This window comes from Acomys minous (assembly GCF_964271855.1).
Source record: "Acomys minous genome assembly, chromosome: 16".
Lineage (NCBI taxonomy): Eukaryota > Metazoa > Chordata > Mammalia > Rodentia > Muridae > Acomys > Acomys minous.
Window position 1 is genome coordinate 54,449,455 of NC_140498.1, and position 25,872 is coordinate 54,475,326.

The 25,872-nt window shown below is 42.1% G+C and overlaps 1 protein-coding gene across 2 annotated transcripts in view; it reads right to left on the reverse strand.

Moving 5' to 3' along the window:
* Nucleotides 1-25,872, reverse strand: part of PDS5B (PDS5 cohesin associated factor B) — a 143,086-nt gene that overhangs the window by 34,762 nt on the left and 82,452 nt on the right. For both annotated transcript variants that reach the window (XM_084762487.1, XM_084762486.1), the window contains 6 exons: nt 22,614-22,695; nt 20,829-20,877; nt 18,808-18,947; nt 17,305-17,420; nt 13,238-13,343; nt 2,569-2,729 (listed from right to left, as the gene is read on the reverse strand). In XM_084762487.1, coding sequence (XP_084618613.1) covers nt 2,569-2,729; nt 13,238-13,343; nt 17,305-17,420; nt 18,808-18,947; nt 20,829-20,877; nt 22,614-22,695 — 654 coding nt within the window. The remainder of the gene's footprint in view (nt 1-2,568; nt 2,730-13,237; nt 13,344-17,304; nt 17,421-18,807; nt 18,948-20,828; nt 20,878-22,613; nt 22,696-25,872) is intronic.

The window sequence follows — 25,872 nt, forward strand, 5'->3', positions numbered from 1 at the left end:
CCCTCTTCTAGCCTGCAGGTGTACATGCAGACAGAGCACTGTATACATAATAAATAACGAAACCAATTTCATGTGGGAGAAAGGTGAAGAGAGGAGACTTGGGAAGGACTCTGTCACCCCCAGAAATGCAAGCCCTCAGAGCACTAATGCTACTTACTACTAAGGAAGAAATAAAGGAGTGAACATTATTCTAACCAATAGAAAAGTAACCACAGCAGCTTCAGGAGTTCGGGACCTCTCCTCTAACCAAATGCAGCTTTTGATAACTGTTCAATTAAAAGACAGGGAGACCAGCCAACTGAATCCAGCTATCTGCTATAGCCAACTAACATGCTTCAGTGGCACCTGTTCACAGACCCAAGAGTGCAAACTCAGTTACCAAGCAAGCGGAAGCTAAAACCAGGCTGGCATCGCTAGTGAGATAATAATGCAAACTTGAAGTCAAACTTAGTCACAAGAGAATGTTTAAAAAGGCAAACACAGCCTCCTAGATTTTGATGGTTACAAAGGTATACAATGGGAACAGATCAGCCTCTTCAACCAAGGCTACAGGAAAAACTGGATCTCCTCAGCATGCACAACAAAACTAGGTCAAGGACCTTAATGTAGGATTCTGAACTCTAGAGGGAAGGCGCAGGACTAAGGCGCAAGCCAGGACTTTCTGAGAATAACATCAACAGCCCTCAGGAAATAATCCCACAATCAACAAATGGGATTGCACCCAAGTCAACACCTAATGCACTGCAGCAACAGCAGCAGCCAATTACAGTGATAAGAGTACAGGATGAGAAAAACTAACAGCTCTGTAGCCACAGGAAATTAAAATACCAAATGAATAAACCAAAACTCCCAGCCCCAAAATGAATCAATAATGGCCAAATTAATGGAACAGACATTTACCAAAATAAGACATACCGACACTTGGAAAAGTGCTCAGCCCCCTTAGCTATCAGGAAAATGCAAAGGAAAATCATATAGCGATTCCACGTCATCGAGAAACAGCAAATGCTGTCAAAGAGAGCTGCAAAGACCACCCTCACACATGGCTGGTAGCAATGGGAACCGGATGGGCTGATATGGGAGTCAGTAAGCAGTTTTCTCAAAAAATTAAGACTAGAAGTCCCAAGTGACCCTGCTGCACCGCCCCTGGGTCCACCAGAAGAGTCGAAATATGTCAGACAAGCACCTGCAAATCCATGTTAGCTGCACTACTCACAACAGCCAAGATGTCCACCAAGAGTTCAGTGCACAGGAAAATGTAATTGTATGTAAAGAAGTGAGATCAAAGATGACACATGCATAGCACACGTACATGCGTGCTTGCGTGAGACCCACTGTGTGTGTGTTTGTGTGTGTGTGTATGTGTGTGTGTGTGTGTATGTATGAGACCCATTATCTTGCACACTAACTAAAAAGAAGAAATAAATGGAAACCATGCCTAAAAGGATATAGGTAAATGGATACTGAAATAAACCTAAATTGAAATCAAGGATTCACTTCTTGCTAGCTCCCACCTAGAACTATTTCCTGTCTGAATGTTAAATCCCTCCCTGAGATTAACGAGCACACCCTGGTCAATAGTGGACGTCTAACTGAGATACTCTGTCAAGTGGAGATACAATCCATGGTATACAGTCACACACAGTTCCAGTGCACAGCCGTCTGCTCTCTGCTCTGATCTGGGTAGCAGGCCTATTATCCCATAAGGAAATATACATCATGAACTCACAATTTGACAAGACAGCTCCAAACAATAGTGTCTCTTTTTACTGGAAAGACTAATGCTATAAAATTCTGGTAGGTTTTTGCTTTTTAGATTTACTTATTTTACTCAGTGGGCACTTATTGTACACATGAGATGATCTGTGTTCAATTTTCATGGAACCCACAAGGAAAAGTGAACTGACTCTCCTGAGAGTTGTCCTCTGACCTGCTCAGGTAAGCCTGCACAGGTGTGCTTAAAAGCATATGCGCACACTCTTCCTTTCTCCCTTTCTCTGTATCTCCCTCTTCTCTCTTTCTCTGTATCTGTCTTTCTCTCTCCCTCCCTCCCTCACACACACACACACACACACACACACACACACACACACACACACTTAACCCCTCTGAAATTTCTCATAGCCTTAGCTGCTTATGAACTGTCTATCTTGTGTTACTGTACACCAAGAACTACTTTATCATGAAATAGCTTTTAAGGTTTTTGTTGGTGATGATTTTTTCAAGACAGTGTTTCTCTGGGTAGCCTTGGCTGTCCTGGACTCGCTTTGTAGACCAGGCTGGCCTCAAACGCACAGAGATCCACCTGCCTCTGCCTCCTGAGTGCTGGGATTACAGGCCTGTCCACTGTGCCTGGCTTTTAAATTTTTAAGCAACCCAGAAGTATTACAACAATCTACCATGCTTGTCTTTTATTTTATAAATGTAAAATACCAACCAATGCTTTCTCACAGAAAAAGAGATGTTTACATTCATTCATAAAGAGTTAATGTAAAATAATTTTCCTCGAAGTTTAGTTACTCAAGAAACAGTATATGCAAAATATTTATCAGAAAAAGCCAAACTCACGATCTTATATGTGGGAAATCCTCTTCAATTTTGCCTCCTGTGTTTTTGAAAATTTGTAGGGCAGCTTCTGCTACCTTTTCATCGTCCATTTTCAGACAGGCCAGAAGGGATTCAAATGTCTCAGCAGAATGAAATGAGATGGGATGTGTAAAAGAGAGCACCTACACAGAAGGGTACAAACACTGTATGTAAGCCTTTCATGTTTGCAATGTGCGTGTAAAGTACATACTAGAAATAGCAGTAATCAAAAATCAATTCGAGACTAACTACGTTTATGTTCCTGTGTGGAAAATCAATATATTTCTAGTCAAAATAATTTGGACTTTGACTGATGCTTATTTTTTTCAGGGGAGGGCATGAGGGTAAGAGAAAAGGGACATACAGGAAGTTTAACAAAGCATTACTCCTTTTTTCTTTTCTTTCCTAAATAACCATTAGAAGAGACTAGATAAGATTCTAAAAAAAAATAATAAATTAGAAAATGTCTATATACTTACCAGATCATAAAAGGTACTATATAAGCGTAATAACCAAATCAACATGGCAAAAGCAGTAAAAACAAAAAGATGAAGTACCAAGAAGGTCAGCGCTAAGAACAGATCTAACAGCCTTTGAAGAAGGCAATGGCAGGTGGCTCAGCTTGGGAGGGTGTGTGCCCAGCAGGTACACAGCCCTGTTTGATCCCCATGGTGTATAGAACTGAAACTGGAGGTGTGAGCCTATAATTCTACCATCAAGGAGTGGACACAGGAGGACAGAAAGTCAAGGTTACCCTCAACCACCTGCAATGTGAGGCCAGCCTAGGCTACATGGGAGCCTGTCTCAAAAACAAACAAAACGGCAATGAAGCTGGGTCTAGCGACACACACACTTCTGACCCCAGCACTCAGGAGATAGGTAGATCTCTGACTCTGTGGACAGCCAGGTCTACACAGAAAGACCCTATCTCAGAAACAAAACGAAGAAAAACAGGCAATAGAAACGTAATAATCTCAAGGAAACCACATACCTAGTAAGAGAAAAGCATATCAAATACTCCTTTGTATGTTCTTGTAAAATAATAGGTCATGCTTAAATTTTTAAAAAAATTTTGTACATGTGTGGGCATGTGTCTGTGAAATATGCACACAGATGAGTGTGTTCATCTGTCTGTGAGAATGTGGTGGTCAGAGGTCACCCTCCACCTTTGCTTTTGCACTGGGGTCTCCACTGAACCTAAGGCTCACAGTTTGAGCTGCTGGAGCTGGTTCACAAGCCCCCCAGGACCTGCCTGCCTCTGTCTTTTTCACACCGGGGATGGGATCCAAACTCAGGCCCTCGCACTTACAGAGCGAGCACTTCTCAGCACCATTACAGGATTCAAAGTTTAGAATAATAAAAATCAAATACAAGATGTAAACATACCGAACAACAGAAAAATACTATAGTGTCAATTTCACAGACTTGTAAATAACCAGAATAAACAACGTTATTTAGAGATACATACAAAGATGCAAATAAAAAGCTAAAAGTTCAATAAAATAAATACAAATTTCAGGGAAATAAATGATAGATGTGATGGCAAAGACAAATATCACTAGGAAAATTAATACAGCATTCTGAAATTCAGTGTAACTGAGTTACCATAGTTTACGGTTTCATGTGGTTTGAGTATGTCAGTAACTGAGGGCATGCCTTTGAAGGACATGACTCTTACTGTGTCTGATTTCTGGCTGCCACAAGATTCGCAGCTATAGCAGGTGTGGTAGCACACGCCAGGACGCAGAGGCAGGTGGACCTCTGTGAATTGGAGGCCAGCCTGGTCTACAAATTGAGTTCAAAAAACAAACAAACAAACAACAACAACAGCAGCAATAAAAAAATTTTAAAAAACAATGACAAAACACAAGACAAGCAGCTAAAGTCTACTGATTTCTGTCTCACCACAGACCCTGAAACAATAAAGTAGCTATGGAGTGAAATCTTAATCGATCAGCCAAGTGCTTCATGTTTGCAGCTGGTTTTCTCAGGCATTGTGTCATGGTGATGACAGGCTGGCTAAAACAACAAGTGGGTACTGAAAACTGGCACCATGGCTACTGCCTACGTCTGATCAGGAGGCTCAGAAGCCTCTGAAGCTGGTTCATGGAGGAGCTGGGAAAGCCAGCTAGAAAGAGGCTAGGATGCCTTCTCTGGCTGGAGCTTGACCAACACAATGCTGACAGGAACAAGAAGGATCAAGGCTTGACCAGGGTTCTTCTGCGAACTGCATTAGAGATGGGCAGCATGGTCAAGTCTAGCACCTTGTCCCTGCTTTGTTGTGTCTTGAGGATGTGTGTGACGCTATAGTTAAAAGTGATGAGCCAGGTGGTAGTGGCGCACGCCTTTAATCCCAGCACTCGGGAGGCAGAGGCAGGCAGATGGCTGTGAGTTCAAGGCCAGCCTGGTCTACAAAAGCGAGTCCAGGACAGTCAAGGCTACACAGAGAAATCCTGTCTTGAAAAACAAACAAACAAACAAACAAACAAAGCAAAAAAGTGATGGTAGGAAAACAACATCAAGATAACTTGGTATTTGGAATACAGCATGGAGATTACTGGCAGCTTTTAGTTGCCTTTACACAGTAAGGAAGAAAAAGACAAAACAAAGGATGTAAAAGCCCTGCATTTTACCTATAAACACAGCTGGGCTGAAGAAGGTGCGCTTACTGACGAGATCAGCAAAAAGAACCCAAATACTCTGTGCAGCAATAGGAGAGGTGCCTTGCAGGCCCCGACTCAGACTGTGAGTGTGCAAAGGCGTTAGCAAGGGAGCCACAGTCGAAGTGTGTGTAGCTCCTGCTGATTTGGTGGCAAACTGTGGCAACCTCCATGTAATGCTAGCTTTTCAGACATGAAAAATGGAACTGTTATGAGTCAGGGACATTTCCATGCAGATTTCAAAGCAGGATCAGAATCCCTGCTGACAGCTCCTGACAGTGTGACATGCAGCTCCGACAGCGAGCCCGGGGCTGTACTGAAGACCCTAGCAAAGTGGAGATGCCAGACTACAAAATGTCTGCTGTGGAAGATTCTAGGCAGTGCACAGACCCAGCCCATAAGAATGCTTATAGGTCCTATAGAAGAAAGGGTGTAGGGCAGGGCTTCCAGGCCCTCTGAAGCGCATGCTGTGTGCTGCATGTGCTGGACACAACATCGCAGGAGCCAGTCTGTTTTTTACTTATAGCAAGTACTCTCAGGGAAGATGTTTTTAAGTTGAATTGTTTGAAAACAATGGAGCAGCCAATACCTTGAAGCTCCTTGGAAATGAAAAACACGTTCTACAATATGAGATAAACATGAGCTTTAAAAGCCAAGGTGAAATAATACAGTTTAAATCTGGAAGTGCCTCCCAGAGGCTCCTGTTTGGTTACAAGGTGACGGGCGTGAGGATCAGGAGGATTCTAGCTTCCGCAATGGCCAGTGCACTTGGGAATCACAGCCAAGGCGTGCCCTGGAAGGGTGTGGGTGGGAAAGGAATCCCCCCATGCCCTTCTCTTCTCTGTATTTCTCAATGGCCACAAAGCCCCTACCTCTGGTCCATAATGTGTCCGCTGCCATGATAATCTTGCCTCACCACAAGCCCAGAGACAAACAGGGCCGAGAGACTCTGGCCCAAGGCCTGAGAACCACAGCCAGGATGAGGCCTTCTTCCCTCCATGGCCTTTCGTGATACTCTGTCAGAGTGACTGACCAAGTAACACCCTGCTTGTCGTTAGTATTAGTTGTGATACCATAGTTTATAGCCTAATTATAACAGATTTTTTTGTTATTGTTGTTTTGCTTTTCAAGACAGGATTTCTCTGTGTAGCCTTGGCTAGCCTATACTTGCTTTGTAGAGCAGGCTGTCCCTGAACTCACAGAAATTCGCCTGCCTCTGCTTCCCAAGTGCTGGGATTAAAGGCGTGCGCCACCACTGCCCGGTGTAACTATAATAATTTTATTCATCAAATATTTCCCATTAAAAAGCAAAGAAAGTTAAAAGTTCATTCAAATCAAATTTTTAAAGAAAAGACTGCTATAGCAGTAGATATATAAATGGTAAGAATTTAATGAAAACAGAAATTATTACTAATGTACAGAAGGCAGACATGGTAGTGATTATAACACTGTCTGTACTGTGCAGATAAGCACATTCTTTTTTTTATTAATTTATTCATATTACATCTCAATGGTTATCCCCTCCCTTGTATCCTCCCATTCCTTCCTCCCTCCCATTTTCCCCTTACTCCCCTCCCCTATGACTGTGACTGAGGGGGACCTCCTCCCCTGTATATGTTCATAGGGTAGCAAGTCTCTTCTTGGTAGGATTAACCCATTCTTAAAAACTGAAGCATGATATGCTTGTAAACATTAAAAAGATTGCTATTTTCACAGACTATATATGGCATTTAGGAACAATTTCTTTGTAAAAGACATAAAAATTTATACATGAAAAAAACGTGTCAATAAGAATTTTAATTGTATGTGTGTATGTACAAGAATTCTGAAGGTCTTTGTTCTCTTGGATCCAGGAATAACTTTCCGGCTTAAAAAAAAAAAAAAGAAGAAGACATGCAAAAATTTTATTTTAGTATTGTTTATATGAATAAAACTTGAAAATTCTAAATAGCCAGTAATAAGAAAGTGACAATGTTATGATACATCGAAGTGGAGTAATCAACCATTTCACATTTATTATTTTTACCAGGAGCCAGCATGAACTAAGAGATGTGCTGCATGTATGTCGTGCGTGTGATATGTGAGATGTGCTGCTTATGTATGATGTGCCGTCTGTGTGTGATATGTGTGAGGGTGTGATGTGCCGTCTGTGTGTGATGTGTGTGATGTGCAGTCTGTGTGTGATATGTGTGATGTGCCGTCTGTGTGTGATGTATGTGATGGTGTGATGTGCCGTCTGTGTGTGATGTGTGTGATGTGTGTGATGTGCCGTCTGTGTGTGATGTGTGTGATGGTGTGATGTGCCTTCTGTGTGTGATGTGTGTGATGTGCCGTCTGTGTGTGATATGTGTGATGGTGTGATGTGCCGTCTGTGTGTGATATGTGTGATGGTGTGATGTGCCGTCTGTGTGTGATGTGTGTGATGGTGTGATGTGCCAACTGTGTGTGATATGTGTGATGTGCCCTCTGTGTGTGATGTATGTGATGGTGTGATGTGCCCTCTGTGTGTGATATGTGTGATGGTGTGATGTGCCTTCTGTGTGTGATGGTGTGATGTGCCATCTGTGTGTGATATGTGTGATGGTGTGATGTGCCGTCTGTGTGTGATGTGTGTGATGTGTGTGATGTGCCGTCTGTGTGTGATGTGTGTGATGTGCAGTCTGTGTGTGATATGTGTGATGTGCCGTCTGTGTGTGATGTATGTGATGGTGTGATGTGCCGTCTGTGTGTGATGTGTGTGATGTGTGTGATGTGCCGTCTGTGTGTGATGTGTGTGATGGTGTGATGTGCCTTCTGTGTGTGATGTGTGTGATGTGCCGTCTGTGTGTGATATGTGTGATGGTGTGATGTGCCGTCTGTGTGTGATATGTGTGATGGTGTGATGTGCCGTCTGTGTGTGATGTGTGTGATGGTGTGATGTGCCAACTGTGTGTGATATGTGTGATGTGCCCTCTGTGTGTGATGTATGTGATGGTGTGATGTGCCCTCTGTGTGTGATATGTGTGATGGTGTGATGTGCCATCTGTGTGTGATATGTGTGATGGTGTGATGTGCCGTCTGTGTGTGATGTGTGTGATGTGTGTGATGGTGTGATGTGCCGTCTGTGTGTGATGTGTGTGATGGTGTGATGTGCCGTCTGTGTGTGATGTATGTGATGGTGTGATGTGCCCTCTGTGTGTGATGGTGTGATGTGCCTTCTGTGTGTGATGTGCAGGATGTAGTGCCTTTGTGTTATGTGTGTGATGTGATGCATGTATGTGACGTGTGTGATGTGGTTCATGGGTGTGACATGCTGTCCCGTTGGAGGTTGGTCTGATGCATTTTGATGCTAGTTACTGTTTGCTCTCTGTGACCTACCTTGCCTAAGAGCCTAACCTATTTGACCAATGAAAGGCGTCCAACTAAATTCAGGTATCCACTCCCTTAAAAATCACATTTTGTCATAGTCTGACAGGGGTGCGGGGAGAGCTCCGAGAGAGCACCCATGGACCAGAGCATTTCACAGGCACTGTTCCTAGCAGCCTGCGGGCCCAACTCTTACAGAGCAGAGATGGCTGCAGACACGTGGCCGGGAGGAGAGGTGGAACTAGGAGGCTGGCAGTCTTCTAAACTGGCCTGGGAAATGAAGTTAACCACCTAGAAAAATAATAAAATAGAACCTGCTATGGTTGCTTTCCAAGGCGCCATGGCAGAAGACTCCTGGATCTTCTTTGGCTTTGTTTTGACGGTTATGAATTTGTCTGCAATGTGCTTAGTCATAGTCACACTTCTCCATAGCCTCTCTGAAAAAGTCCAGGGAGAAAGGCAGAGAGCCGAGAGCTGTGAGGCTCAGTTCCTGGCCACAGGAAGGGAAGAAGGAACCAAACTCTTGTCCACAGAGTTGATGGTGGCTGGGATTCAGAGCTCACAAGCGACAAGGTGTCTGTCAGCTCTTTCTGGAAAGGGTCCACCAGAAAGAGATAGCAGTAACTAAATTCCAAGGAATGGTGGACAGGGTTTCACTAACTGAAGCCTAAACTGGCACAACTGACCCAAGACTTAGGATTTTCTTGTTTCCCTGCTTGATTTTTGCTTGAGACGTCTGGAGATTTTGACTGGAATTGAGATGAAATATTTGAGCAGGGTGGTGGTGGCACAAACCCTTCCTCCCAACACAGACAAACACAGGCGGCAAACTGGTCTCCACAAGGTGTGGCCCCTGCTGATAAGTTTCTTGCAGAGACAGCCTACGATTTTTCCTTAAATTTACTATGTACATTCCTTTTTCTTAACAATGGATTATATGTCCTTACTGATCTAAAGGATGGATACACATCAATCTCAGGTTTATGTAAGGAAAAATGATGCAAATGCTCTAAAAAAGCCAGCCAATCTCTTTAAATGTGGAGCTTATCCCTCCAAATGGAGTTACTTTCACAGGAGACAGGTGACGGTCACATCAGATGGAAAAGACACAGAGGACTTACATACTACACGTTAGCCCAGTTAGGTCCCCAAAACTCAAAGGCTACAATTCATATCCTTAAAAGGGTAAGCTCAGGGCAACCGGCTTGTCTCTAAAGCGAGATACATTTTCTTGGGAAACAGGTAGCGTCCTAGCCTATACATCAGGCACCACAGAGCCTAGAGAAAGACATTTAGAACTATACCATCTTGTTTTGATTTCAATAAGATAATAATTGTATGTTCATTATTAATGGTGATGCTATACTTCCTCTTTGAAAGAGATCAAAATGAAACAGACCTGGATGAAAGGGAGACTGCTAACTTAAGTCAGTCTATACTTACATGAATTCAAAATGCAGAACAAGCAGTTAACTTATTTTGTTAATCCCACTACATGGGAATAGCTCTGAGACTGGCTGAGACATGAGTGTCTACGCATAGCCAAAGTTTCCTGTTGGTTACAGAATACCCATGATTTTTTATTAGATGCCATTCTTCATATGGCATGAATGAAGATCTGCAGATGTCTTTCTTCTGCTCATACAAAGAGCAGAGAACCAGCCTTAATTGTTCTGTGCATCCTGCACACCTAATATATTTATAGTCTTAGGATTGTATAATGCTTGTGAGAAATTAGATGTTTTCAGAATTAAAGAACTGGACACTGACGCTGGATCAGACCTGACAGGATGTATTCCTCCAGCATGCTGAGACACTGACATCCTGCATCCTTCATGTTCCAGCCCCAAGTGCTTTGGTTGCTGTTCCTCATCATCCTCCTGAGCCAAACTGGCTGGTCCTGCAGTTCAGACTGTCCCACAGAGGACTTATATTAAGCCTGGAATTTCTCAACTTTTAGAGACTGGACCACAAATACTACTCCTAGCTTGTTTAACCATTTTTTTTCCCAATTTTATTTGGGCCCCTACTTAGGTATTATTCTCCCCAAATCAGCCAGAAGAAACTTTAAGAAAAAGATGCCCCGAATACCTTAAAGGGGGTTGTGTAGGTTTTTAGTTGCTTTCTTGGGCTATAGATAGGTACTGTCTTTGGGAGTTGGTTATAAGTTATTATTGGTCTTATTCAGAGAGAAAACAAGGTTGGAATTAGAGATTTTTCTCTTTTCCTGTATCTTTCTTTCTAAGGCATAGAGGTAGGGGTTTAAAAGAAAGAAAGAGGAATATAGAAATACATAGGGACGATAGGACAAAGAGAGATTATTGAATCAACTCCTCAACTTAAGGCCTTGTTACTCACAAATAAGATTAATTTTAATTCACTGATATAGAATTTTGTATACGGATGCAAAATAAGTTTAATTTTTGATACACTGAAGTAGAATTCAAGTTTGATATTATTCTTCACACATTATATTTCTACTCTTATATGAGGTAATATACACATACAACTCAATTAATACATGGTTTACTTCCAATACTTTTCTGATAGTGCTATTGCAGGCTGTTTTGGATAATTAAGTAATACAATTCAATTATTAGTTGATCAACTTATGGTCATGTCAAGTACAGGAATATACATGCTAGGTTTAACAGATAGATATGATTCTATGGATAGATATGGTAAAATAGTTGGATATGGTCTTCAAAAACCTCAGAGACCTACAGAATATGGTATTTAAAAATGTTATTATTATTGTAAAGATTCTTTGACAATAAGACAAGTTAACTTCTGGCAACCCCTAGTCTACCTCAAAGAAGATGATGAGCATCGAAGAACCTCCTTATGAAGAGGGCTTCAAATGTGGCAAAACAGCCACTGGACAAAAATGTCCTTTTATCTGCTACAGACAAAATTCTGCCTAAAATGGGCAAGCTTTGATGCAGGCAGAATTGACCACCAGACTCTGCCAAGACAGGATAAGCAAGACCTCAATAGTTCCTGATTCACAAATATGTCTGTCAGATACGTTGAAACTGAAGAAGATGCTCCAACATTAGAGAGAGTTTTGGGTGACTGTCCAGGCAGCAAACTGTCTCTGTCATATTCCCCCCCCCCCCCTTTTGGAAGCTGCTAATCTGAACTTCCTATTTACTCAGGTAGTTAAATTTGTTACTTCTCAGGTCTCTGATGGGGTTGAAGACCAGAGAGTTAGTTTTAAAATTAAACTTAGTAGTTTAGGAGTTAAGAAGATACTTTTACGTCTAGATAGATATTTTTAGGTTGATAGATTTGAGCTTTGATAGATATTGATTTAGGTTCAAAACTTTAGACTCACCAAAATAGAACAGATAATATTTTCTTCAAAGTTGCCAAATACCTTTTGATTAGACATTATGTATGTAAGTCTTACCTATTTATTGGTTTTTGTCATTTTTCATAATTGTTCTGACTGTACATAAAAAGAACAGCCTTTTTATTTAGAGAGAAATAGGGGAATTGTTAGAGGTTGGTCTGGTGTATTTTGATGCTAATTACTGCTTGATGTCTCTGTTGCCCAACCTGTTTGACCAATAAATGGCCATCACACCTGGGCAGGGAAAATGGGATAGGCGTGGCTAAGGTTCCCGGCTTGGGAGACAGAGAGGATCTTGGGAAGAAGAGAGACCAGAGGGAGGAGAGGAAGAAGGAAGGGTGTCATGGGTTAGGTGGAGGAGAAGCACATGGCTGACACAGATGGAGATTCAGCCCAGATGAAGAACATTAGCAAATATATGGGATTGTCGATGGGAGGTAGCTTGATAGAAATTATCAGAAACAGATGGCATGGGATTGGGGCAGGGATCCCATACCTGCCCCACTATGGGAAGTAGTTTAGGGGATTGATATCTGCCCTGCTCCAGGTTAGTTAACTAAGGCTATTTTAAAATATAACAAGTGTCTGTGTCTTGACTGATTGCTAGTGGGCTAGAAAATATTGCCACAAATAATAATTATAGGCCTAATAATAAACACTATTACGGGGGTGGGGGAAGGGCTCAGATGCAACTAATGCCCCAACCACTCAGCCCATGTGATAACAGTTGAAAGTCAACACTCTTAAAAATTCTGTCACTGAAAAATGCTTATCTTTAATGAAGAAAACAAAATAGAAAAATCAGCATGGTTTTAAACTAAATAAAAGTGCATCCTAACTAAATAAATTAACTAAAGAGAAATTTAGAAGCTAGTGTTGATGAAGGAAAGGCTCATAAACACTTTGTTACTATCATCACGTTGTCACACCCACTGCCATCAGGCGGCTCACCCTGTGGCAGAGGACACCTCTCCCTCACTAATGGGTCCTCGGTAACGGCCTGATAAACTAACATTAAGTCCAACAACAGAACATGAACTGGAAATATGGAGACATTTCTATATGATCATTTTGTTTAAACCAAGAAACTTTTCATGAGGCTACACAACTTCGAGAAGCAAGCCTTAGGAGCAGGTGCTACAAATCACCTACAAGTTGGAAAGCAAGCCAAGCAGATCGCTCGGTCTACACAGCGATTTCCAGTCAGAGCTACACAGTGAGGCATTGCCTTTAAAAAAACCACGAAACCCCACTTGTGTGTTCAGACACCTCAGTTTAGACGAGTGCTTACCTTCAGCAGCTCAAGGCCTGCCCTGATAGCTTCATCAGTTGGAACACCCTCATCCTCATCATCCGCTGTTCCATCGATTGACTTATTCACTTGCTTGATAAGAGCACTGAAGTATGACAAGAAAACGCGTGTTATTTCTTTCAACTCTAATACATCAGCAGGATCTGAGCAAAGTACCTAAATACTAAATAGCTAACTACATAGTGCACAGTATTTTTATATGTTTGTTTCCCAAACATTACTCCTGTAAAACAAATTACAGAAAAATAGCTTCTTAAAACCAGTTCTTTTCCTTTACCCATTCAAATGAAACCAAAACGCTATCAGATTTTCTCTTTTTGAATGTCATCTGTACCTTTACTGGTGTCTTTCCCATAGAAGGCCTAGCATCAAACCCATGAATGATTATTTTCTGTCTAAAATACATGTCATTCAAAGGGCAGCATTAAGCACTCTAAATCTGTCTACTAACTAATACTCTGTGTCAGACAACAGTCTAAAGTCAGAAGCCACAGACCTGCTGCTATCATCCTTACAGGGAGACCATGAGAAAAGCAGCAGTGTTTGTCAGTTTTAGAAACAGGCTGATCTTGCTGTAAATAAGCACTGGTAAGCGCTGACAATGACTTAACACAATCATTCACACCAAGGGCAGCTGTTCTTTTTACAAGCATCAAGCAGTAACAGTGTGGACATAAAACACACCAAAATAAAAGTATATGCAATGCTGCTCCTTAAAATATTTAGTAGACTCTTTCTTTAAAAAGTGGATGCTCGAGCTGGGCGCGGTGGTGCACGCCTTTAATCCTAGCACTAGGGAGGCAGAGGCAGGTGGATCACTGGTGAGTTCAAAGCCAGCCTGGTCTACAAAGTGAGTCTAGGACAGCAGGGCTTAAAAAAAAAAAAAGGTGTATGCTCAAATTTAATATGAAACAAGGAATAAAGTGTAACTGTCTCCCTACTTTCCTACATACAAAGCCTATTTCTGGCTGGCAAGATGCTTCAGGGTTTACAGGCCTTTGCTACACAGCCTGATGACCTGAGCTTGATTCACTGAACCCACAAGGTAGGAAAGAACTGATCCTGCAAGCTGTCCTGACCTCCAGATGTGGGTCACTGCTTTTTGCTTGTTTTCTGAGACAGGGTTACTCTGTTATACAGAAGCCTGGCTGTCCTGGACTCTTTGTGTAGACCAGGCTGGCCTCGAACTCACAGAGGTCCACCTGCCTCTGCCTCCTGAGTGCTGGGACTAAAGGCGTGCGCCACCACGTCCCCTGGGTCTTTGCATATATACCACTCTACGCACATCCACATATGCAATCATGCACACGCTAGTTTGCATTCACTTGTCATTTTCCTGAGTGCGTCCTCCCTGTTTCCATACAACGAGTCTCCTCTGGTCTCACACGTCCAATTACCCAAATGAAAACCTCCAACCTGAATCTTACTCCCAAGAGTACCATGGTTCTTCTGCACAGTAGGATTATTAAAGTTTTAATTTTTGCTTTCTTCTATAATAATGGTAGGAAGACCACAAGTACATAAACACACACATGAACAGCAGCAGCCAACGAGGACTACAAACAAAGTCCTGACAGAAAGTGAGGTTCCTGGTAAGGAGCCACTAGGAGCAGGCGCTCTGAAGAAGACAGAGAGTGCGGCAAAGTGGCAAAGCACTAGTCATACACAGCCAGGGGGTAGCATCTGCCAGAAAAATGAGAGACTGGGAAACTATTTTTAAAACTACCTAAGTATTCATTGAGGAACCAATGAGAAGTATATCATATATAATGAAAGCCACACTATATGTTAACCTAAGAAATTAACAATAACAACAATTCAGTGAGAAGATAGAAACAAAGCTCTCAGAACAAGAGTATTTTTCTCTGTCAGCGAAAGTCAGCTAAGAAACTCAGAGGGTATTCACACAGAGAAGCTAAAATATATAAAATGACTAGTCGCTGACAGACTCTTCATGTCCTTGGGGAAGGCAAAGTCTGGATCCACGTACAGCCCTGCCCATCACAAAGATAAATTGCGCCTGTTGCCACAGTGTGGGGAGAGGGAGCAAAGGGCTTACTCTGTGAGACACCTGCCAGGAAACCAATATGGGTCCATGCAAACACACTAGAAGGTGTCCAACAACAAGGAAGCACTTCAGTCAAGTGGGGATAGGTAAAAATCTTCAGTAAATGATTGACATAACCATCATACACAGTAAAAAAACGGTAAACTCCAGACCAATTTCAGATGAAAATGTACAAGATAAACTTGTTAATATACCAAAGTCCAAAAGAAACCAAAAATCAAAACCAAAATACAATTATGTAATTTACTATTTATTAATAGATTTAGAATAAAACATTGGGATCATAGCCTTATCTTATCATTTTTGTTTCTCTGAGGTACCCATAGGAAAATAAAAGAATCCCCCAAAGAAATGCAATTAGCCAAAGAATGTCTGGTGAAGAATTTTTCTCCTTACAAATGTTCATCAGCTGTAAGACAGACAGACAGACAGAAAGAAAGAAAGAAAGAAAGAAAGAAAGAAAGAAAGAAAGAAAGAAAGAAGCCGTAAAGGCAGCACCATTCACCCATCTATAAGGCACAGAGACTGGAAGGCAAAGAAAGAAAGAAAGAAAGAAAGAAAGAAAGAAAGAAAGAAAGAAAGAAAGAAAGAAAGAAAGAAAGAAAGAAAGAAGCCGTAAAGGCAGCACCATTCACCCATCTATAAGGCACAGAGACTGGAAGGCAATGCCCGATGGTCAGGCACAGCACCTCTGTGGAGGTTGGAGCCATTGCCTCAGTCTAACACCCAAGCCTCCGTTCCATACCTGTAGGGCAGTGCCCATGCCACTAACTTCCCAAGATACGCTCCAAGCAGGAGTGCTACTTCTTGCTGCTACTTGTGACCTAGCACACTTTTGCATTGCTGTCAGTTCCTCATCACTGACACCAGAGTCTGTCAGCTCACAACATATACCTTACCAGTGAAAACTTTCACCATTTTTAAGTTTTAGAAACCTGAACAACCCAGTCTTCCTTCAGCTCTCTAATTTCCCTATGAAACGGTTCCCACATCTGTCCATAATATTTTTCATTTTCTCTCAATTTCAGCATACCACTCAATTCTCATAATTTCATTTTAAACTCAACGTTACTTGATTAAAAGAAAAAAAAATGTATCCAGGTGTGCCGGCTTACACCAGGAAGTCCAGCACATGGAAGATGGATGCAGGAGGATCAGAAATTCAAAGTCGTCCTCAGCTACATGGTCCGTTCAAGGAGACCTTGAGCTACATGACAACCTATCTAATTAAAGAAAAGGCAGAAAAAGGAAAAAAGGAAAGGAAGGGGAAAAGTAAAAAAAATTCCTTGCCATGTCCAAAGAATAGTTAATTACAGGTTGTCTTCATCTACTTCAAAAAGAAAAAAAAAAGCCCCTTTTATTCTCTTCAAGGTGTCTGGCTTCATTATCTGGATCTGAACCTTTGTATTCCGACTCCTTACCTCCTATGTACAGTGAAGAAGTACCTTTGGGGTACTCTTTTTAAACCTTCCTCAAATACGCTGTCTTCCCCATCACACCAGCATCTATGCACTACAAGCACAGCCTTGAGTAATCTCTGCTCTCCTCCACTCACCACCTCACTCTGTAGTTCCCAAAGGAGAAAAGAGTAAAGTGGGCGCCCCAGAGCAGGCCACATCTGATCCCAGGCACACCGCACGATAGCAGCGACATTCAAGACACCATTTCCTTATGCAGTCAGCCTGGCCTATGATACTCTCAATGCCTACAGTACTCTCTCAAACGGATCTGCTCCTCTGTAGGTGAAATAGCACCTGAGACAGACTTTTGAGCTCTCTGAAGTAAAGTCATACAATGAAGCGAAAATGAAAAGCAAGAAAAGCTGGCCATCTGAGTCTGGCCGAGCACCAGCTACGTGCGCGCGCGCACACACACACACTGTGGCAACGACTGCAAGCACAAGCACAGGTTCGCAGCTGGCTGGGTGCACGTGCATGATGGGAACACCGAGACGCTTGAGTGTCTTTAAGGACAATACCTGATGGACTCAGTGTCTATGTGTACAGGTGCTATCCTCTCCAACAGAAACTTGATCATCTCCAAAAAAGGGTTCGTAGGCTGTTTAGGGTTGCCCAACTTCTTAGTTATTTCACGCTGAAATGCAGATTTGTAAATTATTAAAAATATATACTTAAACACAGCATTACATTAAAATATTAAGAAACTCTAACATTCTGTAGTAGTGGTACTGAAAAACATAAATCTAAAAGAGCTGAGTTAACTTTAAAAAAAAAACAAAAACTAGATTAAGAACTGAGTACATTGCAAGTAAATGAGACGCATATTATGCAATATAGAAAAAAACTGAACAGTTATTTTGAATAAAAACACGGTTAGATTGCTACCTCACGGCACACATCAGGCTGGGCGGTGGTGGCACACACCTTAAACCTGGCACTCAGGAGGCAGAGGCAGGTGGAGCCCTGACAGCCTGGTCTACAGAGTGAGACAGGACAGCCAGCGCTACACAGAAAAACCCTGTCTCGAAAAACCAAACACAAAGTAAATAAATACATAAATAATAATAATACGTTCAAAAGAATAAAAATATAAGAGTAAAATCAGAAATGGAAAGATAAACTTCAGCAAGCAAAATTACCAAAGAGAACTGTTAAGAAACTAACTTCCTAGACTCACTCTGAAGACTCTCTTCAGCCTACCAAGGAAAGAGCCAAGGATAATCTTTTTCCAAAACGGACCTCAGGAAGGTAGATGAGTAAAAACACTAAGATAAATATTTCTAACTTACGTTGTAACTAAAATACCCTGACAAAAGCAACTTAAGGGAGGGAGAATTTATTTGGGCTAACAGTTCCCAAGGCACACACAGTCAACCACAGCAGAGAGGCTGCAGCTGAGCTTGCAGGAGCTGGTGCTATCATAGCTCAAGCAGGAAGTGAGAACAGTGAGTGCGTGCACACTGCTGCTCAGCTCCTTCTCTGTCTACACACAGTCCAGGGTGCCCTCCTAAGCAATCTGTAGCAATCAAGATTTTGTTTAAAAAAAAAAAAAACTGTTATGAACGTGTTACGCAGCAGAGCAGATGAACGGCATGAAGCTGTGATCTCAGTTCCTTGGGAAACCAAAGCAGGAGTTTATGCTCAATTAATACAATCAAGACAATCCTCACAGACATGCTCGGAGACAGCATTAGTCTGGGCAGCAAGACCCCACTTCAAAAGAGAGAGGAGAGAGGAGGGGCGAGAAAGACCAAAGTGCTAGTGCTCATAAGTTACAGTGCACATATGAACAACATGCTCTGAGCTATGAAATTTTTAACACTATGAAAATGAAATGTGTAAAATTCTCTATGTAATATAATCTCATTGTGAAAGGAAATATATCAAGATTAATGGCAACTATCTGTAGAAAGATTATAATTTATCTGAACTGTTAATTATTTAACATTTTATAAAGAGAAGGTAGGTTTCCTGAGAGAGGTCCGTGTGTCCCCATGTGGGCTCTCCCGCTGTCCCCTTACCACACAGCCTTCAGCCTGCTTGCAGGAGCACGTGGGGCTAACAAGGACTTCTAGCTGTTTCCGTATTTTCTCATCGTCTTCCAACACTTGTGTGAATTTCTTCATGAAATCCTGCGCCTTACCGGGATCTGGCAAATTTCCTTAAAATAAAGTTTCATAATTTCTCAAACTGATTTGAAAAAAAACATAAAACAAAAACAAAAACAAAAACAAAAAACAGTACTTTCTATTTTGTAATTCTAATTAATAACCCTTATCTACAAATTGCCTTGAACAAATTATGAAGCACCATCAATACTTAAAATTTGCAAGAGAAATATGCTCTGGAGAAAATACGGAAAAGTATCAGAGTGAAGAGAGGCCCCGGGAGAGGTCGAGCAGCAACCAGGTGCTGCTGCTCATGTTGGAGAGCAGGTAGCGCTCACAGGCCCTGGCATGTGCCTGCTGCGATTGCTGCTGCTCAGCCTGGCAAAGAAGGCCACTCTGTAATGTCAGCCACGGGGCTCTTCTACACGTGTATCAGAGCTCACTGAGGAAACGCTGATCCTATCTAACTTTGCTTTCCTAGCTATTTAATTAACTGCTTTAAAAAAACTACACTAGGATAGCTAATAAAGAAATTATAACTATCTTAAATGTAACAGCAAATTCAGTCTTCAAACTGACAAGCAATTCTGAAAATTCTTAAGTCTCAGCAAAAATGAAAAATCACTAGTGAAAATCCTGTACTGTGGTAATCATACTAAACACTTGCTATACAGCCTTTTCATGTCTCACGTCATATACAATAAAAACTAGTATAAAGAAAAGAGGCCTGGCTTGGAGGCACACAGTTGGGAGCCAGCGGCAGGCGAATCTCTGAGTTCAAGGCCAGCATGGTCTACAAAGTGACTTCCAGGACAGCCAGGGCTACAGGGCGAGATCCTGTCTTGAAACTAGACACGATGACTATAAAGACAAATATCTGTACAATCATTCTAAAAAGTAAATTTTAAGCAGACAAGTACCGGGGACAAGCTGTTAAAAGGTTGTAGTGTAGAACTTTATAAATTATGTTCCAAACACTACTAACATGTCACTGGAACGTAACAGTATTGAGAATTTAATAGTGTTTTTAAACAGTTTAAGATCCCCTTTACAATGGATAAGATACTATTAAGGCCTACTCTTTAGAAAAATAACATAAAAGATGGTGAGAAGTAAAAACAAAACAGCACCAAAGAGCCAAATTCAGCATTTTATAAATGCACAGGAATCCTTTTCTTCCCTTTCTCCCTTACACTATTAACACCTGCAGGATACCAGCATTCCTGGAGACAGAATCTAGAAAAGACTGTAGTTTTTAGAAGAGTCATGGATGGCCACAGCCATTGGCGAGGACGAGCTTGGAAGCTGGAGAGCTCCGAGGGGGGTCACTGAGCAGCTCTAGTCTCCGCGCCTCAGTAGCACCTTAGTTCTGAAAGCTCTCTTCAAAATGAGTTCAAGAGACAGTCACTCCCTGACTGTTCGCTCTAGTGCTCTGGGGCTCGCTCAAAACAGCTGCAGCACTTAGCTCAGCCCACGACCTCTCCAGTCTTGTCAAGTGTGGTACACCCACTCTACCAGGTGTCTCCATTATCCTGACAAGCTACACACAGTGACCTCCGAGGTGAGGAGAAAGCAACTAGTGGCAGAGACTGATTTCAGAGGAGGGAACAAAACGCAGACTCAATGGTTACAACTAATCTTGTGTAATGACTTAGCTCTCAAGAATAAACACATGTAAAAAAAAAAAAAAAGAATAGACACATGTATTAAATCCTTTGTAAAACTTTTATGATGTACGATGCTGAGAACAATTTTTAAATCTACACAGCACACAGAGTAAATGAAAATTGGGGAGGAGGGGAAGAAAAACTGAGTTGTCTATTGTGTAGCAAGCAAAACACTTTAAGAATCTAGATTACTACAATCTAAAATAATTTAAATCATATAAAGCCTTCATTTAACTCTTAAATTCTATAAAGATTGAAACAACTTACTTGTAATGACCATCACTTTAGAAAATATGGCCTTGACACTGGCATCTGTCTGAAAATCACACACAGAAAGCACAATTAAACTAAGAACCACAGGCATGTTGACAACTCTGCAGACCCCACAGCAGCATGGCTGAATCTTTCTTTACATAAATGGGTGGACTAAGTTCCTGTCAGTGGTCAGGAAAAGAGCAGCTGCACAGAGGAGCATCAAAAGCAGGCATGTGAGTTTGCCGTCTCCCACCTGGTCTAAGCTCCTAGCATACTGTCTGGACCCTCACACCCTGAACAGTTCCTAAATCAAGACTGACGCCATCCATGTGAACAGCAGGACACGCACATTCAGCAGTGCTTCTGCACAGCTGCCCTGAGGTCAGTCAACCACGCACTGGGCAGCTGAGAGAAGCACATGCAAGGGCTCCCCCAGGGGCGTGCTGACTCCTAGCGCAGCAGCCCAGAACCCGTGTGTACCAGCAGCACAGCACTGAAGTAAGGCTCAGTGTCTGCTACAAAGGAACACACATTCCCAACAGGTCCGAGATACTCACTGACCATAGTAAAAAGGTTAAATTATGTTCAATAAAAAATAAAATGGTGCTAGGTGAGGGTGTGCAACGTCTTTAATGGCCAGCACTCAGGAGGCTGAAGCAGGCAGGTATCCGTGAGTCCCAGGCCAGCAAAGGCTCCATAGTGAGACCCTATCTTAAAACACAAAAAGGGCCAAGGAGGTGGGGGATGGCAGGAGGCAGCACAGGCCTTTAACCCCAGCACTTGGGAGGCAGAAGCAGGTGGGTCTTCAAGTTTGAGGCCAACTCAGTTCCAGGCAGCCAGGGCTACATGGAGAAACTGTCTCAAAAAGTAAACAAAAACAGAACAAAAAACCTTTCAAACATAAACCAATTACGCAAACAAGTGGTCTAAATTAAAATGCCTCAGCTTTTAAAACCTTCACATCACAGAGATTGTAAAAACCCAGTGAGTCCCAGTAAGTCACTAAGACAACCTCTGCTAATAACACATCGCCAAGCAGACAACTCAGACAAGCCCTACTGTGCATCAAACAATACTGCTCTATTTGCTTTCATCCTACACACAGGTGTATGTGATGGGAGGACTTCAAAGGCAATAGCTTTCAGCTAGTAATACAATTTTAGAACTTCACTAATTTGTTATCCCTGAATGTAACTTAAAATGACCAGGCAACATTTCACAGGCAACATTTTCAGAAAGGAGGGAACTTATCAGTCTAATGCCCTGAAATAAAATAAGTATTTCCTGGATGAATGCCACCACTTCAGGGGCTGGTAAGATACTCCAGTCAGCAAGCTGCTTGCTGTGCAAGTACCAGAGCCTGAGTTTGAGTCCTAGAATGCACAGAACAAGCCAGGCATGGTGCACGTGCTGTCAGGCCTAGGGCTGAGTGGCAGATGGAGACAGGTACATCTGAGGCTCCATGGTCATCCAGCACAAGCTATCTGGCAATCTAAGGATCAAAGACTCTGTCTCAAAACAATGCAAAACCCACAGAAAACAAAAACAGTCCTGAGAAAACCACCTGAGACTACCCTCAATCCTACACCATACACACACACACACACACACACACACACACACACACACACACACACACACAGGGGGGGGGAAGGGGGGAGAGATCACCACCCCATAATGCCATAAAATCACTAGAATATTCCTTCTTAGTAAAATTGTAAAGATATTAAGCTATAATTATGGTAATAACTACAATGCAAAGTTGCTAAAAAATTTTTTCTTTAAAATTCAACTTACTTTTGGTTGCTTAATTAAATCAAGCAAATCCTTTACTTGATGTCGGAGTAGGTTTTGACACTTCCACATTTCATTCAATGCTCTGAAAAACACAAAAACATACAAAAGGGGCTAAAAGTCCTTTCAGAATATTCTAGCTACTGAATTTTAATAAAAGGGGGTGGGAGGTGAAAGACAAGACAGGAGGAACAAGGTAAAACTCAAAGATAACACAACTGGCAGCCTAGAGGCAAAGACTCAAATGTGAGCAGAACAGCAGCAAGCAAAGCCACAGGGATCTGGGATGCTGCACTTGGCTTTGTATACAAACAGATGACCTGCAGGGCATGCCTGTCACCCCAGCACTCGGGAGGCAGAGGCAGGCGGATGCCTGTGAGTTTGAGGCCAGCCTGGTCTACAGAGTGAGTCCAGGACAGCCAGGGGTACACAGGGAAACCCTGTCGCAAAAAAACAAAAATTAGGTGGAGCATATTTGTCATGACGTGGCAAGACTGCCAAGACTGTGAACCTAAGAAGGAAAGGAAGGACCGAGAAAGCAGTGCCCTGTCATGTGCTGTGCTAAGAGGGAATCTAAGAACAGCAGGAGACAGACGCAGAAGACAGCGGACATAAAGGTTTCTAAGCTATCTATCCCGTTATGTGGAAGGAGGCCGTCCATGTGTGTGGAGGCCAGAAGACAGTCTCAAGGGCCATTCCTCAGACAGCTTCCCTCCTTTGTTTGAGACAGGGTCTCGCATTGGTTGGATCGCTAGCTGGCCAGTAAGTCAGGGATCTTCACAGCTCTCACCCACTGCTGTGCTACGCTCTGACCAGGAGCAAGTGTGAGCACTTTACTTACTGAGCCATCTCTACAGCTTACTTTGCATAACCAAATCGTCCAGCACCACACACATGAGGCACTGACAAGAAACAGTGACCAAATGCACAAATGTGTAAACCAACGAAGACAACTGTTTAATATAACCATTCTTTGAAACACTCTCCTGTGTTCTGAAATGCCTTTGGGTTTTCTTTTAATACAACCAGGTTTAAACTTGGGAATTTGCTAACAGTTAAGAGTACTGTTCATCATCGGACACCTTAAATTTTAAATAGTGACATTTTACTATTTTTCAGTGTGAAAGTCCCAAAAAGTTTCACTGGCATTATTAATGAATATAAATTCACAAGCTAGCTGAAAACAAAATGGTCACCTGCCAGAGAGCTATGAAAATCTAAAGCACAGTATAAGTTGCATAAATAAAACAAATACTTTCAAGGAAAGTCTGTTAAATTACTCCTGAACTCCAAAGGCAGAAACTCTGGCTTCTAGAAAAATCATAATTTACAAGTTCCAAAACACCCACATGCTGAAACTTGTCTTCAGTTAATATAGATGAAATTATATAATCTAGTATATTTATCTCTTAAATATGAAATCCCAGGAAATTCTAAAATCATTACAAACTATGACTACAGCTGAAATAAAAAATGGCCCTAACTGACTAAGAATTTCTATTACAATGTATTTAAGAAATTTTTCTCTTTTTAAAATTTTTATTTAAGTAATATATTCAGATCACATCTCAGTTGTTGTCCCCTCACTTGCATCTTCTCGATCCCCCTCCCTCCCTCTTTCATCCTATTCCCCTCCCCTAGGCTGTGACAGAAGGGGACCTTGTCCCCCACTATAAGATCACAGCCTATCCGTTCTCTTCCTGGTAGCCTGCTTCCTCTTGTCTCCCCACCAAGGGGAAGTGGTCAATAGGAGGCACCAGAGTTCATGTCCGAGTCAATCCCTGCTCTCCACACAACTGTGGAGAATGTGGTGTCCGTTGGCTAGACCTGGATAGGGTTAAGAACATTTTCTTAAGAATTTTAATTGAAATATTAAATAGCAAGACATTAGCCCACGTTTACTGTCTTGATGGGGGGTGGTGGGAGTGGAAGGGGGATAACAGAAGGCGATGAAGGTGAAAACTAATTCAGGTTCTCAAGAGGAGGAGGAGGCGGGAAGACTTCTGTGAGTTCAGGGCCAGCCAGAGCTACACAGTAAGGCCCTACCTCAAAACAAAACAAAACAAGAAAGAAAAATGTGACTGCAGACTATATACATAATAATCCTATCTGTGCAATGTGCAAAAGTAAGTGATTAAGGGAATGGTACACACATATACATGGTACTTGAAAGCTGTTTTAATAGAAAAGCAGGCTGCAGCGCATTCCTGTGGGGAGGACAGGAGGATAAAGGAGTTGGGTAGCACATTCAGCGTGCTAAGTATCACAAGGGTTCATCACTCACATGTTATTACCACACCTAAGAAAATGCAAAGGCTTTTGGGGGGAAACAAATATATATAAATTAAATTCTAAGAAATTAGCTAATATAGATGATCAGCTAATTTCACAAAGTCAGACAGTAAGTCACTTTTGCATGACACCTACCTTTAAACAGTTAAGTATCATTGTGGACCTCTTACAAAATCAAAGCCCTACAGGCCCCAGTCAGGCAGCATTTCTGCCCGGGTCTTATAAGAAGGAAAGAGGCTGTGGTGCTATGGTGTGCACTTCTAACCCACTCTCTTCTGTGTTGTCTGGTAACACTCCTCCTCACCCAGCAAGTCATAGCATCAACCAGTCACAGCAGTGGGAAGTGCAGGGCAGTCCTGAAGACCATCCTGCGGTGCAGGCAGAGTTCCAGGACACTTACAGCCCTGAGGATGCTGGGTAAGTACCAGCCCACATGTTTCCCACTCTCTTCTAAAGCCTCATTCCCAGTGATGTAGATTTACAGAAATATTTGCACCTTTTGTTGCTTCTTCAACATTCCTTCCACCTATACCTGCCTTCCTCATAAAACAACAAAGTATAAAGACAGATCTATATTTCTAAATTCTTCCACAGAGGATCTGGAGTGCCACTTCTAGATTTTTACTTAAAAGTGTGTTTATTAACATATTCTTTGTTTGTTTGCTTTTGATTTTGTTTGTTTTTGTTTTTGAGACATGGTTTCTCTGTGTAGACTTGGCTGTCCTAGACTCATTCTGTAGACCAGGCTGGCCTTAAACTCACAGAGATTTGTCCGCCCCTGCCTCCCTGAGTGCTGGGTACCACCACACCTGGCTGGTAACTTACTCTTTAATGGTATCTGGTTAGGGCTGATTTTGCTGGATTTGCTATTAACATGTGCTCCAAGAGGACACATACCAATCATACTCCATCCACTCTAACGGGCCATCATCTATATCATAGAAAAAGGCGGAGCAACTCAACTAAAATA